This window comes from Epinephelus moara, chromosome 19 (assembly GCF_006386435.1).
Source record: "Epinephelus moara isolate mb chromosome 19, YSFRI_EMoa_1.0, whole genome shotgun sequence".
Lineage (NCBI taxonomy): Eukaryota > Metazoa > Chordata > Actinopteri > Perciformes > Serranidae > Epinephelus > Epinephelus moara.
In genome coordinates this window covers 34,882,210-34,899,252 of record NC_065524.1, presented here as the reverse complement: position 1 = coordinate 34,899,252, position 17,043 = coordinate 34,882,210, and the positions used below count along the sequence as shown (strand labels likewise).

General features: G+C 39.7%; 1 protein-coding gene across 1 annotated transcript; it reads right to left on the bottom strand.

Annotated features, from left to right (window-relative positions):
• Positions 1-454: 454 nt before the first annotated feature.
• Positions 455-14,439, bottom strand: perp (p53 apoptosis effector related to pmp22). The gene is made up of 3 exons (XM_050070644.1): positions 14,062-14,439; positions 7,523-7,663; positions 455-3,337 (listed from the first exon to the last, which is right to left on the bottom strand). Exons 1-3 carry the CDS (start codon positions 14,264-14,266, stop codon positions 3,126-3,128), a joined length of 558 nt encoding a protein of 185 aa, XP_049926601.1. The 5' UTR covers positions 14,267-14,439; the 3' UTR covers positions 455-3,125.
• Between the last annotated feature and the right edge of the window lie 2,604 nt (positions 14,440-17,043).

Sequence of the window (17,043 nt, the reverse complement as noted above, 5' to 3'; positions counted from 1 at the left end):
GTCACAGGTCCGTTCTGAAAGGACCTCAACTGACCTGCAAACTGTCATGTTTGTAAAAAAAAAAACACACTTATTTTCACATACACTAAATCACAAACACAGAGCTTTTATTTTGAAGTGCTGCTGTAGAGTGAGTGACCAACAGACAGCTACTTAACAGAGACAGCAAACTAGCTGGATGACATGGCCAAACACCAGTATGACGTTGAATGTATTACACTGTGTGCACCTTGGACTAATGACTAAGAAGAAATCTGGACCCCATGGCTGCACCAGTTGGGAACCACTGTGTTAGATAAAATATTTGTGGCAATTAAGAGCTCATAAATTCAAATTTAATACTATTTAAATGCTTTTAAAGGCAAATATTTCCAACATTAAATGTAAGATCCTGCAGCTCTTATCCTCCAAACATAAAGTCACTTGTTAAAAAAAGAAAAAAGTCAGACACCACTTCAAAAAAATCTTTTTATTGCATAAAAATACACAGACTACCAAAAATAACCAGTTCATACTACAGCAGAAGAACAGCTGATTTCCAGAGGTGGATGAATGTTAAGAAGACATTCTCTATAGTACAATACATACCCCTATACAGTGACTAATAACGTCTGAAAATGCTGGCGTCAAGAGAGATTCATGCATGGAAATAAAAGCATGTTTGTTTTTTTACATCACCGTCGAGACATGCATGAAGTTTCTTCAAACACATCCTGCTTACATCTGCCCTGATTCTCAGTGTCTACTGAATCAAAAAGTTGTTTACGCAGCAACTTACTGCGTAAACAACTTGAAAGACTCTGAGTGGGATGATAACATCATGAGCTGGATCTAAAATCAGTCTTTACATCTCCTCTTTCATTCAACAGTCACATAATCTTTCCCCAGAACTCTTTCAGGTCGTGTTCGGGCAGGAAGCTGGCATGAACAGAAATGCATCTGTTGACTGGGATTAAGCGTGAGTCAGTAAAACCAGACTGATCAGGTCGATAGGACATTCAACAACACAACACCGAAGAAGCTAAGGCACGAGTTTAACACACAGTATGTCAGAAGATTGTTCACCTCGGTCTCAGTGTCTCATCAAACCAGCAGATGGTCAGCCACAGGAGCGTTATCAAAACTTATCAAGGCTCTCAGAAAATACATGATTGGTCGTCTCTCTGTGAGGAATGTCTCCTCTCTGAATACACTCTCTAGATAATGAACTTTGAGGCAACAAGACATGGAAAACACAGAATGCTGCTGGGTTTATAATGTTCCCTTTAAACCAAAATAACATGACATCATTATTTAACAAGGAAGCTCATGTGAGTGAAAAATGATGGGTAAAATTTCTACATTTGATCAATTTTAAATGACGGTCAGAATGGAAAAAAGTACTATAAAGAAAATATCTAAATATTTTCTAAATTAATTAATTACTAAGCTAAATGGAAATTCAGATCAGAGTGACAGAAAAGCAGCCATGTTAATCAACCATCACACGCTGTCGAGTGTCTGCTCACTCACAGAAATTATTATAATTATTATAGTCAGGTTTATTTCAATTACACATAAAATTTCAATTTAATTGAGTCAAGTAATTCTAACATACACCAAAAAGTACAATTTGTGTAATTACATCACATAAAACTGAAATATTCATGTAACCCTAGCTCATAGAATTTACCTAATTTACTTAAATAACGTTTATGTAATTACTGTTAATAAATTCAATAATGAAATACATAGATTTAAACATATGATTCAATATATTTGAGATGAATAGAATTTATTAGCAGTTATTGCATTAACTTTATTAAAGTAAATTATGTGTTTAAATCTATAAAGTCTCCTCCTCTGTTTGTCAGTTTTATTTGATTGATTTACATGAATATTTTTTAGTTTATGTTAAAATGATTTGACTCGGCAGGATGGACATTTTTGGCAAGAACCAGAGGTGAAAGTGACCTTTGACCAACTTAGGACAGACAAACAAAAACTGACCATAGTGTGTGCTGATTTTTTTTATTGAATTTAATCTTCAATATTAAAACTTCATAACATGTGGACGACAGTATATTTAATGAACAATATTTTGACATTTATTGAATTTTTCTATAAGTGAGTAAGTGCACTTATGCCCTTTATGTCCCCAAACAGTTCTCTTGTTCGAGGTTAAGTCTTTTGGTTTTTGATTAATAACTCTTGGTTGGTTTGGCAACAGAAAGTGCTCATAAAGAGCTTTCAATTGATATAAATATAAAACTCATTTTACCCCCCCGTGTCACTCACGCCCCTCTGGTTCTCACCTCTCGAATTGACACATGTAAACCTGACAATAGTCCAAATAATTTCTTTGAGTGTTCAGTACAGATACAAAGACAGCACAGCAAACTCCCAGTTATACCCCTTTGGTAAAATCTAAATTAAGAATACAAAACTCTGGAGACAAACAGCAGATAAGAATGATCCAAAAAATGCGTAAAAAAAAAGGTGCAAACACAACTATTAAACTACATTTTCAAACGTATCGATTACATTCAGCTTCCGAGCCTTCTTACAAGACACACACACTAAAGAATTGGGGGAAATTAATTAAAACACACGGGACAAGACCAAATGATGATTAATGATTCCTTTTTGCATCCTGTGCAAATTTAGTCCAAATTGCTCTTCTTTCCAAGGTTTTCAGAGATGTAGAATAAACCAGGCTATGCTTTACACATAGTTACATCCCTTAGGTTAAGTGCACTTGGGTGATCTTGCATTGAGAGTTACTGGTAGAAAGTACAGATAAAATGAGGAATATGCTTCACTCAAATGCAGAATGTGAGAAACAACCATTTTCATATGATGCTGACTTAATCTAAAATAGAGGTCTGTACATTAAAGCAGATGCGACATCCAATCACAGTCCACTTCCAGTGAGAAGCACCCCACGCTTCTGGCTTTGCTCGTGGATGGTAGATAGATGGAGGAGGGAGGTTTCCACTGCTGAACCAGGTCGAACTGAGCTGAGCCATCGTGGATCTTTGGTGAAATGGAACAGTGTTAAAATGTCCAACAGCTGACACAGATCCAGGTCAGAGTGGAATGTGGAAATGTCTGTAACTGGGTGTGTGTGTGTGCAGGTGTAGTCTTTAAGCAGAGGAGTAGATGTATTTGGTCTTGGCCAGGCCGGTCAGCTCGTCCTCGTAGCGCGGCAGGCAGCAGAAGAGGATGGCGCAGCCGATGCAGAGGATGGTGGCGCCCCAGCCGAAGCCGTAGGCCCAGGTGTAGTTATACTGGCCCTCGAAGATCAGCTCGTTGAATTTGACGGGGTAGATGATCAGAGCGATGAACTGGAGAATCACTGCAGCGAGACAGACAGAGAGAGAAAGAGAAAGGTGATTACACTGATACTAACAGCAGGGTGTGGAAAACACTGTCACACGAGTGTGTGAGAGTTACATCAACGCATCAACATCAGGTGAGTCAGTGTTCGCAGACGGTAATCAAATCTAAAACACTACACTGGAACTCATGGTTGACTACAATTTTCAGGGACATATTCTGGAGAAAGGTGTGACACTGGTTTGTCCCGTGATGTATGTTTTTAGTGACGGTAAACCTTAACGCCCTCGAGCTAAGGAGGGGAGGCCGGTGAATCAGGTATCACAACATAAACTGATCTGTTAATCACAGACTATTTAATCAGACACACCCTCTCTGTGAAGTCAGGAGTAGATCACAGTAACAGTTTGTTTCAGCCCATTTGCAACAAACACTTCACAGAGACGTATAAAGATGGATGCATCAGAGACAGGTATCCATTTGAGGGATCGGTGCCAAACAGCACTGACGTACTTTATAAAGGTCATGTTTTACTATCAAAAGCACACTTCTGCTTCCCTGGAAACTTTTTTAACCCTCATTTATGTTTTTAGCCGTCTCTATCTGCCCTTAAATAACTGACAAACAAAAGAATACAAGCACATTTTATGTCAAACTGTCCGACTTCTAAACCCTCCTGACATGCCAGTACACATCAGTCATTACAAACACACCCTGTGCAGCTACATGCAAATGAGCAAAACTTCACTCTCATTTGTAGAAAAGATCCTTAATGTTTGACAGATAACACTTATATCGGTGTTAAGTTTAGAAATGTGTCTGTAACATTTAGATTTGATGGAATAGTGCAGTCATAACAACTCCGAGTCTTAAGTTTGAACATTGAATTCAATGTAAACATCATGTAGATTAAGTGTAGAAAGTTTCTTTTGATCAGACAATGTGTTTTTAAGGAGATGTAGTATAAACTACATCTCCTTAAAAACACATTGTCTGATTAAAAGAAACTTTCTACACTTAATCTATTTTGAGTAGACAAAATAAACCTAATTACACTAAACATCATGTAGCTTCAGTGAAGAGCTCAAACAAGCCCATACAGAATAATGCTTAAAGACACTTAAAGTAGCTTTGATATTTTTCAATCTGGACCTGAAACTAGTCCAGCACTAAGTGAGAATGCTGCAGCTGGCAGCCTCACAACAGTCTGCAATGTCACTATGTCAATGTAAAAGTGTTTTTTTTTGCCACTGTGTGTCTGGCAGCATTATGGAGAGGATCCCTTCAGAGATAGACCTTTTTGTTAAAGAGCAAGATCTTTTATATTCAACCAGAAACTGCCCCAAAATCTCTATTACAAAACCCACCAGAGTCCATTTAAATAAAGAGTAATTTAATCATTGTAAAACACACTTCATTCAGAGTCGACAGCAACAAAATAAAACCCACAAAAACCTTCTTGTTTCGTCTTTCCACTGTGCCAACAATCTCTAACTCTGGTTTGGTTGAAATAAACCCTTCCGTTAGTGACTGACTTACTTACTTGTGAAAACTATGCTGCCTCTATGCATGCTAAAATTACTGTTTATTTGAATGGAGTCTGGTGGGTTTGGTGACCGCGATTTCAAGGCTGTTTCAAGTAAAGAAAAGGATCTTACTCTTTAACAAACAATTATTATTTAATCAATAATGTCAGACACTTAATCAAACAATCTGAGCACTTTAAGTAGATGTAAACTGAAGGTCCACACATGTCCCAAGTACTAACACTGCAGCCCTCTCGCTTAATGCTAGACTAGTTTTAAAGGGTAAATAAGGGTAAATAAAAGAGGAAACCTACAGTAGAAGTCAAGGTGCTAAAAAGCTTTAGTGTTAGCACTGCACTTGAATCAAATTATTGAGCACAATGTGTCAGATTATGTCGGTAAGTGTGGTATAATGGGTCTATAAAGTATAGTATGATTCAGTAACTGCTGTGCTGGTGGGAAGAGAGAACTACAGATGGATACCGTGAGTTCTAATCTACTTATTGTTTCAAAATCTTTCTCTTTCTTCTGAGACTCTGACTCATGCAGGAGTAATTTTGTGCCACCTGTGGGAGCCAAGTGCCAAATCTCTCTGAGAGAAGCCAAATGCAAATCACACTGAACTCCTGGCGGCAGATTAACTCAGACATCATCACAGACCAGTACCTGTGAACTGTGGCTGGCTGTTTCACCTGTCAGTTACTGTGTGTGTGTGTGTGTGTGTGTGTGGCCCCGTCCCATGTTTTCAGACTCTCAGTGGGGTGAGTCAGTCACATATACAGACTGAACCAGCTGTTCCCATGGTCACACCAACACCTCCTTCCTCCTGTAACAAATGTCACTTTCTGCTGACCTCCCTCCCTTCGTCTCTCACTTACTCCTTCTCCTTTTTTACGTCAAACTCTCACACATCATCATGTTCACCCTCCTCTGGGATTAAGGTTTGGTTTCCTTTCTTTCAGACTCCCACTTCAATCTATCACCTCGAAAGAAAGCCTGAATGTGACATTTCCTGGCTTTGTCTGTCACTCCTCTGTTCTTACACATACTGTTAACCTTTATCTGTGTGCTCCACCTTGATGTCTCATTTGTCAGGTTTAATGGGAACTTGTATTATTTTCAGCTGGAACATGATCGGCATTAGACGTGGTATTAAAAATGAAAGTTCTTACTTGACATTGTAGGAATAGGTATTAAAACTCATTTATTTTGATAAAATCAAAATGTGTATGTAGCAACAAGCACTAAAACATTAAATTAGAGACAGTTTCGGATAAATGGTCTTGTTTTTTTTGGTCTTTAATCCGATAATCACCGACTCAAATCCTCATTATGGTGTTTTTAAACCACTTTATTCAAGCAAACTTCCTGTTTGGCTGCTTGTGTTGAGACAACATCTCAACATCTGCGAATGCTGACTTGTTCTTTTCAAGGACAAAAAGGCTTCTGTAGAAAAACATGTTTATATTCTTCAAAGTAAGATATTGTTTTGGTGTTGGAGCCAGGTATCAGGGCTGCACCGAATGCAACTTCCTTCTCATTTGAGGTTTTTGAAGTGAGCTTTGAACATCTGTCGCCACATTTTACAACGTCATCAGCCTAAAAAAATCCTCAAATAAATTCCTTAGTTTGACAAAGTGATTCATTTGATTGAATTAGTCGGTCTTTGTCTATTTAATTAACTTTCTTTAATGATTAAATATAATTACAGGTGCATGCCTCCCTTTGTGTGCAGAAAATGGGAGAGCAGTCGCACTGAAAATGTTGTTTTTGAGAGGCTGAACAGCAACAAATATGAATTGAAGCTGAATATTTCATTAGATAAAGTCATGTTATGAACTTGGTAAGTGATTACATCCATCTTTTTTCAATACATCTTGACTTTTGGACCTTACGATGCTGCGGATATTGGAAATATTTGGAGTCGGAAATGATCCCACGCTGCCATCACTGGAATCTAATTCTACAAATACTCTGATTTGATTTAATTTTGCTGTATTATCAGAAAAAATAATATTAGTGCAGCCTAATTTTAACTTTTTTTATCATTATGAATGGATCTTCAAAGCTTCGAACCATTCAGTACAGCCCTACTGGGTACTGGTGGCATCAAACCATGCAGATAGTTTCAGTTTTGAAATATCTGCCTCTTAGATTTTTGTCACCACTACAGGACAGCTGAGGTGAAATTAATTTAAGTTTGTGAGGCTCAAAACAACAGCATGTCTGTCTAAAGACGATCTGACTGCTCAGTGTAATGTACGGGTCTTTAGTAGTCCCAGTAAACTTCTCCACCCTGTTGGCTGACGTCTGAAGACCCAGAGGCAGTCATATCTCAAAAGTTTAACTTAATATCACTGGTGTTAAGTGAGATTTGTGTGTGGTTTAGGTGAACCGACGCTTTTATACAGCCATGACCTGAAGCTGCTCCTCAAAATTGCAGTTAAGTTGCTAAACCCTGACACATGCAAGCATAAACTTGTTTTCTAAAGATGGAATATTATGCACTGTACAGCTGTAAGACCTGAGGCGTTCATCTTCCTTGAGTGCTGATCATGTGTGGTAAAGTCAAATTTCATTGTCCAACATTTCTAATCACATTACAAATTATGCAGCAGCCATACGTACAGAAATGTGGCATTTGTATGCGTGTTCATGCGTGTGTGTGCGAATCTTACCGACAACGATCAACAGTATCCCGATGAGGGGCAGAAGAGTTATGTTGAGGGAGCAGCACAGGGCCACGCAGGATATGATGAAGGCGACGATGAGGATGAGGAGGCCGATGATCATGAGAGCAGCGACTGCCGCGGCCCAAGCTGGAGTTTGACAAAAACAAACACACAGATTAGTTACACGCTGGGAAACACTGGAGCACTTGAACAGACAGACAGTTTTATGGTTTCAGACTTTTGAATTTATTGTTGTTTGGGCAGATTTATTTATTTACAGTTAATATTCTCCCAAAAAGACGCAGGAAATGAACATCTGATGAGACAGAAAAAAAGTGCTGTTTGTGGTAAAGATGCAAATACAACATTACTTTTCGTTAAGTATCTATAAAAGAAACTAGAGATGATTTTAGTGTTTTAGTGCATTGCTAATGTAGATGTTTACACAGCATTTCTTTCTTTCTTTTTCTTTCTTTCTGCTGTCTTTTATTATATCAAACATTTATGAATTTCTTTTACGGCACTATAACTTTTATTCTTGTGTTTTGTCCCCGTTTTCGTATATTTTAGCTTGTTTCTGGCTCTTTAATTGTATTTAAATGTCCTTTTATTATGTGTTTCTTTTGCAATTTGTCTCAATGCTTTCCATGTTTATGCAGATCGCTCTGAATTGCTGAAAAGTGCAATATAAATGAACTTGTCTTTCTTTTTGCTGTACAACTATTACCATTTTTCCACACTTCTGAAACCAAACCACAAAAAAAGCACAAAATTTGCAGCTTACGACTTTATATTTGAAGTATGATGTAGCTACAAAGTTTATTATCATTTCTGTGCGTAGCTTGTTCGTAAATTTGAAAGTTTCTGTGCTTTGTTTCTGGAAATAAATGACTCATGAGTTGTGCAATGTTTCTACATGATCTGCAGTCCCTGTTTGAGCTCTGATGATCCCTCCCTCTCACCACCGACAGCATGAACTCATGACGCCACATTCCACAGGGTTAGTGAGGTTCAAGCTGATATGGAGGGAGAGAGGGAGGCGAGCTGTCTGTTGCCTGCCACTCCCTGAACAACACTTTCCCTCTCTTTGTCCCTCTGTGACGCTCTGCAGGCATGGCGTCCGTAATTACAAGGAACTTGTGGTACCGAAATGGGCGACTCCCACCGTGCGTGGTTGTAGATCTTTGGGCCTCTTTGTACAAGCCGTCACACGAGACAAAAAAGGTGAAATAAAATGTGTTTAAGTGGGGGAGTCGCTGGGTAAAGAGAAGCTTTTACTGTGTGAAATAATCTGTTAGGAAACATCTCGTGCCTTTAAAACACATTTTAAAGTGTTCACTGTGTTCTGGACAGGATTCACAGGCCTTTAGGATTAAACTAAAAACCTGCCTGTGTGTTAGGTTGAGTTTCATTAAACAAAAAAACACTAATGCAAATAATCCTGGTGTTTTGAAGAGGACGGCCGAGCCCACTGTGTGCACTTTCAACAAGCATTTACACCCAATGCGCTGTTACTGGATCTGCCAACACCCTGAATTATTCACATCTGCCTGTGTGTGTGTGTGTGTGTGTGTGTGTGTGTGTGTGTGTTCAGGTAATGCCCTACCTGCCTCAGCCTGAGGTATTTCTCTCATAATGCACACACTGACACACACCAGACGAGTTCGACTGGTTCAGCCTTCTCCTCAAAGAAGACGCAGGAAGTCAAAGCGACTGAACACTGTCCAGATATCAATGATATATTTACTAAACTATAACAAAACACTATGAGACCAGAGTGAACTCAAGCAAACACACACGATAAGGACTGTCCGTATCAGCCTTTCCCACGACACATGAACGCCACATAAGTTACAGCTGAAAATGAGCACATACTGGAAATCATGTCACAAACTTTACTGAAGATGCAGTCAGATTGTTTCTGTTGAAAGCTTAAAGGTTGTTGTTGTTCTCCCAAAAGGCTGAACGTAATTATCTTTGCGTTCCAGCACTATGTGGTTTTGTGACACTGATTTATCGTCTGCGCTGCGGTGCATTTAAAATACTTAAATTCTGTAGAAGTGTGTCTTCCCTATAGTTAATGCAGCTATGGGATGGGATGTTTGAGCTCATAAAGTGTGAGGTATGTGAGTCCAGGGTTGTTTTTCAAGTTGCAATGTCCACATTTGTGGGTGAAACAAAGACAGAGAGTCTTGCGTCCTCATGTTGTTTCTGTCTTAAGCAGGGGAATGCTCTGTCCTTAATATACATGGTGAAAACGTCTGGGTGTGTGCCTGTCCCGATCACTCAAACTTAATGCCACCCAGCTGTTCAACATCTGCTTTCCTCTTCTGATAGAAACTGCAGAGATTGGGCTTTTACAGTAACTACAAACACACAGGAACATGCTCTTAACTGCAGCTTGACTAAAAGACTCCTATGAATTCCACAAATGCAAAAACACACCGACTCTCCCACGTACACTGCACAAAGCATCGGCCATAACAGTGTTTGGTCTTACAGTCAACGACAATACTCATCAACCCTTTTTAGAAACAGGCTTTCACACAGGCAGCAGGGATCGGCTCGACTCCCTGTGGTTAGCTTGGAAAGATTTTAATGGGAGATCAGTTCGGCTAGAAGCTCTCAGTGCTGGAAACACACCATCAGTGTTTGAGTCTGCATGTTCTCCCTGTGTCAGAAACACACCATCAGTGTTTGAGTCTGCATGTTCTCCCTGTGTCAGCGTGGGTTTCCTCCAGGTACTCCAGCTTCCTCCCACAGTCCAAAGACATGCAGGTTAATTGGTGACTCTAACTTGTCCGTAGGTGTGAATGTGAGTGTGAATGGTTGTCTGTCTCTATGTGTCAGCCCTGTGATAGTCTGGTGACCTGTCCAGGGTGTACCCTGCCTCTCGACCAGTGTCAGCTGGGATAGACTCCAGCCCCCCCTGCGACCCCTAACAGGCTAAGTGGTGACGGTAATGAATGGTGCAGCCATGTTTTAATTTCTCTTACAGCTCAAATGAACTAATCTACCCTTCAGTCTCAGCTTCGGCGGTTACCCGCTACACTCCTCCAAGTGGTTGCTTTTTAATGTAACCCCGGTTTTGAAAGATCTGGGGAAAACGAAATGTTCCTACGACGCACTTTGGGAATAGAGTAACCTGCAAAAATATCTAAAACAAGAAGTTGTATTAATCGAGGCTTCGTGAAGAATGTGTTTCTTGAAAGGCCACTGCTCTCTTGTGTTATTGTGAGTATCTATAAATCATGTTGTATATTAACATGTTGTTATTTCACACAGCTGCTACCTCAGCTAGGTCTCTCTTTAACCAGATGGGACTCCCTGGTAAAATAAAGGTAAGAAACAAAAAGAAACAAACAAAGAAACCAAAAAAAGTCGACTGGAAACTGGCTTCAGCCTCTCAAATGTGAGGATTTGCTAGTTTTTTTCGTCACACATGACAGTAAACTGAACGTCTTTGGGATAAAACGAGGAATGTGAAGACGATTTCTAGACGAAATGATGAAAATATCTGGCATATTGTGGTATCAATATATTGTGTTTCAGCTGTTAATGGATGAATACACAGACTGGAACTTCTGTTTTAGCTGATTAAATCAAGTTGTGTCACTGATGGTTGTATAAAGTTGTCAGATTGGTTGATGGTATATCGTCATACCGCCCCTCCCTTGAGCAATGATTCACATCAAAACAGTAATTAAACTTTACTGTTTCATACTTTCTGCCGACACTCAAGCCCAAACATGTTTATTCCTGTAGCTCACAGGAAAGCTGCAGCGAGTCTTTGGTCCGGTGCCAACATTCACTGCGTCCTACATCCGCACACAGCAACTGTACTGGTCATGTTTGTTTCCTCCGTGTTCCACTCACCAACATAACCCCCACAAGTTTTTAGACCAGAACTGTGACTCAAGAATGCTCAGAGGAACTTCGAGGCAAGAATGCACCCAGAAGTTTTTCTGGCAGCTGCGACCGTCTATTGTTTAACCACTTCAGTCCTGCTGAGAGCCGGCCAGGACAGAAGCAGTGGACGGTCACACAAAGAACAAAACTGAAACTTCAAATGAGACCGAAAAAATACTTTTTGCATTACGAGGATTAAATAAAAGCACTTTTGTTTGAGTTTAATTGTCTCTACTGAGCTGTCACTGAGCCACGATATCCTCACAACTTCCCACTGATCCATTGTCTAAACATTAAGAGACACACAGGAGCAAAGAAAGAAAAGTGTGATTTGGAATTTACATCTAGAGACAATTACTACTGTAATCTTATGTCATAGACATGTAGTGGACACTGCAGTAGAGCTGTAACTAATTATCACTCTCTCAATCTATCCTAAACTAATCAAAAACAGCTACAAATGCCAATTACAATAACCTAGAGACGCCCTTAAATGTCTCGTTTTGTCCGTCCAACAGTTCAAAACCCCCCAAAATTCAATTTACTATCACATAAAACCAAGAAAAACAGCAAATCCAAACATCTGACAAGCTGAAAACGTAAAATCATTGCTAGTTTTTGCATTAGAAATGATTCATTTTCCTTCAAACAACTGATCAATACATGACTCGTTGCACCATATCAGATCACTGATAAACAGTATGTGTATCGGAGCTTGTCAGAGTTTAACAAAAGCTCACTTCCATCACAGTCAGCCTTCAGGTCAGGATCTGACAGGCCACCACTGAGGTTATGCAGCAATGACTTACAACAATGTGGAGTTTCTGGCACGGCAACTTTTAACTGTTGAGGAATATTCGGCCATCAGAGCTCCAACAGAAGCATTTTTATTATCATATATGTTGTGCAGATCACAGTATGGAGCTACGTGCTGTTAGCATCACGAGCCGACGTCCACAGAGCCTGATATGAGCAACAATACAGCCTTTGTTGGCGAGTGTGGGTGTGGGATAACACAAATACAACCTGAGGAGGAGAGAGAGTGCGAGAACAGAAGTCTGCTCTGTTCGCAGTCATTGTTCGACACGATTTCAGGGAGTGTGTGTGAGTTCATGTATCTTTGGTTGGACCTTCACTCTGAAGTAAAAATCTAATTAACAGTTTGTCTAGCTGTGTTTGTGTTAGCAGGTTTGACAGGCAGACAGAGTGCAGGTTAGGAAGTATGTAAAATATTCAAGGTTTGCCTGAAGTGTTTTAGGAGTTCGTGGGTTTAAAACTTTGCCCTTGGCAAACTGTTACAAACGACTACTCTCTGTGAGCAGTTTTATTAAAATCAAGTTATTTTAAAGCTCAACTCTGCTCCTACAAAGTCTCTCTTACACGTATGCATAGATAGTTTTACTATTGTAAGTTGTTGCAGCCAGGGGTGTTGCAGTAGGGGGGAGTGGAACTGATTGGAGGATGGTTTTCTTTGCAGTTTTGTCTTTACATAACTAGTGCCATGACCAAATTAAAATTGGCCGAATAATCCCGATTAAAATGCTGAACTTCTCTTAAAGAAAACAGTGGAGGCTCTGCACTCGGATTTGTCTCTTAACGCAGCTAAGGCACCAACGTACACCGTCCTGTCTTTCCCCGAGAAAGACAAATCAAGGTTCCCAAAATGAAAAGAAAGAAAGCAATCTGACTTTGTAAAGTAAATAGATAAATAAATCAATAATCAAAAGGTACATGAGAGAGACATGGATCAAGAGACGAAGCGCGGGGGGCCTGCCTGCACATACTGCTTATGCTTGGGGCCTAGAATTTGGTGCTACGCCCCTGGTTGCAGTAAAAGACATACTGTAATAGTGTAGTATTGGGGTCAGCAAGGTAAATCATAAGTAGCTGAAGGTGAAGAGTTTTTATAAGGCACAAACAAAGCAACGCCTGCAGCTTATATTAGATCACTGTGTGTATTAAAAACAGATTAAAGAAGATGTGCCGTATCCCCTGGTTTTAGAAGACGTCACAGGTTAAAGAGCTGCTGTTTTACAGGAGGATTTCTGAATTGAAAGTATTTTGACAGACAAATTACAAGATTTCTTACCACGTATGTCTTTTATCACACAGTAGATCATATGAGGAGGAGGTAACTCTTTAGTTTGGATTGAAAACCTATAATTTAAAGGCATGTGAAGCCCATTGAAGCACTCACAGTGATACAGGGCCACACAAACTGAAAAAGAGGCATGTCAAATTCAAAGTTAACTCCAATAAGAGGCTGTTTTGTTCAGCACCTGCATGAAACCTCCCTCCTCTCTACTGCCTTTACCCCGACTGGATATGATAAAGAGCCAGTGGATCATGGCTGGACCAAAGTTCAGTGCGCCTGCCTGCCTGAGAGGACTGTAGGCCTCACCCTCCTCCCCCTCAGCCTGGAGTTTCTAGTCAGAGGTCGAGTCCTTCAGGTTACAGTGTGAATGTTGAATTTAACACCACAGCGACACACACACACACACACACACACACACACACACACACACACACACAAAACCAGGTCGTGTAACAGGCTGTGTGAACTCATGCTTCCTCTGTCTTTGCGCCATTTGGATCACCTACATTGTGTTTGGTGTGTGGTGCAAAGTGACACTTACAGTGCTCCATGAGAGACTTGCATTCCCAGTTGTCGTTCCTGCCTCGGCACTGCTCCCACATACTGGCGTAGTGGGACTTGGCGTCCTCGTCCTCGACCCATCCCGAGGTGGCGGCGATGGCGATAATGTCAAAAATAATGGCGAAGAGCAGCAGCAGGGGCACGATCCACCTGCATCGAGGGTAGGCGATCCCACAGCGGAACATGACGGACGATCGGAGTGTGTGGAGCCGGACACGGAGAGGAGGAAGAGCGGTGAGCGAGCGCAGCGCGGTCCGTGCGGTTATATACGGTGCTGTGCGTCTTTGCGCAACGGAGAGAGTCGGAAGGTGTGGTGTGGATACCAGATAATACAGCCCCACCCGGCTGTGTCATGCAACCTGTTTTGGGACCTGAAGGGCTGGGCTTGTCTGGCTGGAGGAGCTGAATCAAGCCCGGCCCCATTCACTGTGTCATATTACACCCAGAGAGAAAAACACACACTGCAACTGTTCGCTCCTCTGTCTGGCCTGCAGCCTGACTCCCAGCTTTAGTTTTAATCATAGTAAACTTGTATTTCTGTAAGGTTTGAGATTACAACAGGTAGCTGTGGAGTGGACAGTGAGTGGGCGGGGTGTGAAGGTAGAAAAGAAATGAGAGAGATATTTACCATGTATATGAATAATCTCTGTCTCATGCCTTTAAAAACACAGTGCTGTGTTCATTGTGTTTTGGACAGGCCCTCAAGGAGTCAAATAAAAACCTGCCTGTGCATTAAGGTGGAATTTATCATTCAAACACTAATGCAGATAAGATAATATTTTAAGACAGCAAAGACCACTGTGTGCAACCAAACCACTGTCACGGGATCAGCCAACATCCTGAATTATTTACAGAAAGAAAAAAGGGGATATGAGGAATACAGTGAGATGGTGCAGTACATGAAGTCACCACAAGATGGCGGCCCAGCTCACTCTGACAAGAATATCTACAGTTACAGAAAGTTATTGAATTCCTCTTGACCCATATGACCATATAAATCTGACAACACCAACATTTTGTCCTTTAGATTCTGTCGTGCAAGAATTTACTGATGCATTGTAATAAAATAAGCAAACCACTTCAGTTTTAGAAAGACTAAGGCATGTGGGAAGAGCTCATCATTTTAGTTAAATATATGGAAGCCCACGAGAGACTGTAATAAAATGATAATGACTACAGCTCATGGAGGACAGGAAGATTTTTCCTTCCTTAAAAATACCCTGAATTCCCATGAATCAAAGTCAAGGACCTTCGTGACCTTAAAGAACGATCATGAACATAAAGGACTCATTATCTGTGATACTTCAATGTAACCCTGCTTCTTCTCATTTTCTTTTACAAGATGTTAAGCATTTCACCTTTACCTATGATGTCCCTGCCTGTTCTTATTGGATTTGTCTTTTGTTTTTTTCTTTTTGTAAAAAATAAAGTATAAAAAAGAAAGTGTAATTCAACAAAAGCATTACCATGTTCCATGTGTGTGTAATTTGAGTTAAAAATAAAAGGTTCAAACTCAAACGTTCCACATATTGAGTACAGAGGCCTAAGTGTGTCAGGTAATAACAACTGAAACAAATTTTGTGGAATTATAATACTTAATATTACAAATGTTCATTTGACTTTGTTACACATATTACTGCTGCACAACTGACCCTGTTACACAGAGACAATCTAAGTTGATTTTCTATAGAAACAATATTTATGTCTTTGAAAATGAAATGTTTAAAGGCCACCTTTATTTTCAAATGATCAGAAAAATAATCAAGAAATTAATTGTAACCGACTTCAATAATGCACAAATGGAAAATTAGGCTACATTTCATTGCATTTTAATCTTCAAATTGTATTAAACATTTAAATATTGTCCACTGTTCAGCAGGTTGCAACAGATCTTTGAACATACTGTATTGTGCCATTTTTATTTTGAAATAGTAAGAAAATTGCATTTTCATTTTGACTTAAATATTGCTTGCAGAAATTGAAGATTGGGTTTCACTGTATATGTTGCATTTTAATTTTTAAATTTGAATTAACATTTGAATACTGTCCACTGTACATCAGGGTACAGCTATGGAATAGATGCCAAACAGGTTTTCCATTTTCATTTGAATGTGGTCATAGAACATACAAATATGTAAAAACGAAAACGCAAATTGGACCACTGCGTTTTCATTTTCATTTTAACTTCAATAACACATACAGATGTGTTAGATTATAATGTTATTGGGGATTACATTTTCAAGTTTACATCACGTTATTATTTTTGATAAAGGCTCTTATTGGCTTCCATAAATATTTATGTAATTCTTATATATGTTTGATTTATTCCTGATGTTTTGATTTGGAGTGATTTTATTGCTGATGATACATAATGATGTCACCTATAAGCACTGCTACCTCAATGCAGTCTGCACCTCGAGGACTGCAATGTCATGACATTTTGCAGATACGTCTGTGACCTGAGGTCCTTTGCCTAAACTAAAAAATAAAGCAACACAAATTAAATGGAAAGCCTAAAAAATCTCGTGCACACACGTAAGTGCAGTAACTATATCTGCAGACACAAGACACTTTATCCACCACCCAATTTAATTCTCCATAAGTGCAATTTTTGTGTTAATTTTCATCTTACTATTTGTCTCAGTGCACTTTATAGTTAATATTTGTCGATACAGTATCTAGTGGCTTTTATTTTATTTTTCATGCTTCATTTGTAAGTACTAGATGTTAATGTATATGTCTGTGCATATACTTCTGCTGCTGTGACTTAAAAATGAGTGGAGAAACATTAAACAGGACACAGAGGGTAACTGGGTGGTTTTAATAGTGTGAAAATGACGTGAATTAAAAGCTATGGCCGTCACGGTCACCATATTTCAACCTACTTGGGCACCTGAGGCAGATTTTGATGTTTGCACTCTCTTTAAAAACACCAGCTGAGGGGAAATCTCTTGGCAGACTG

Coding starts and splice junctions, on each gene's coding strand:
- perp (XM_050070644.1), bottom strand. CDS start 14,266: ATGTTCCGCTGTGGGATCGCCTACCCTCGATGCAGGTGGATCGTGCCC. Junction 7,664..14,061: donor CAAGTCTCTCATGGAGCACT/GTAAGTGTCACT, acceptor GTCAAACTCCAG/CTTGGGCCGCGGCAGTCGCT. Junction 3,338..7,522: donor GATACTGTTGATCGTTGTCG/GTAAGATTCGCA, acceptor GTCTCGCTGCAG/TGATTCTCCAGTTCATCGCT.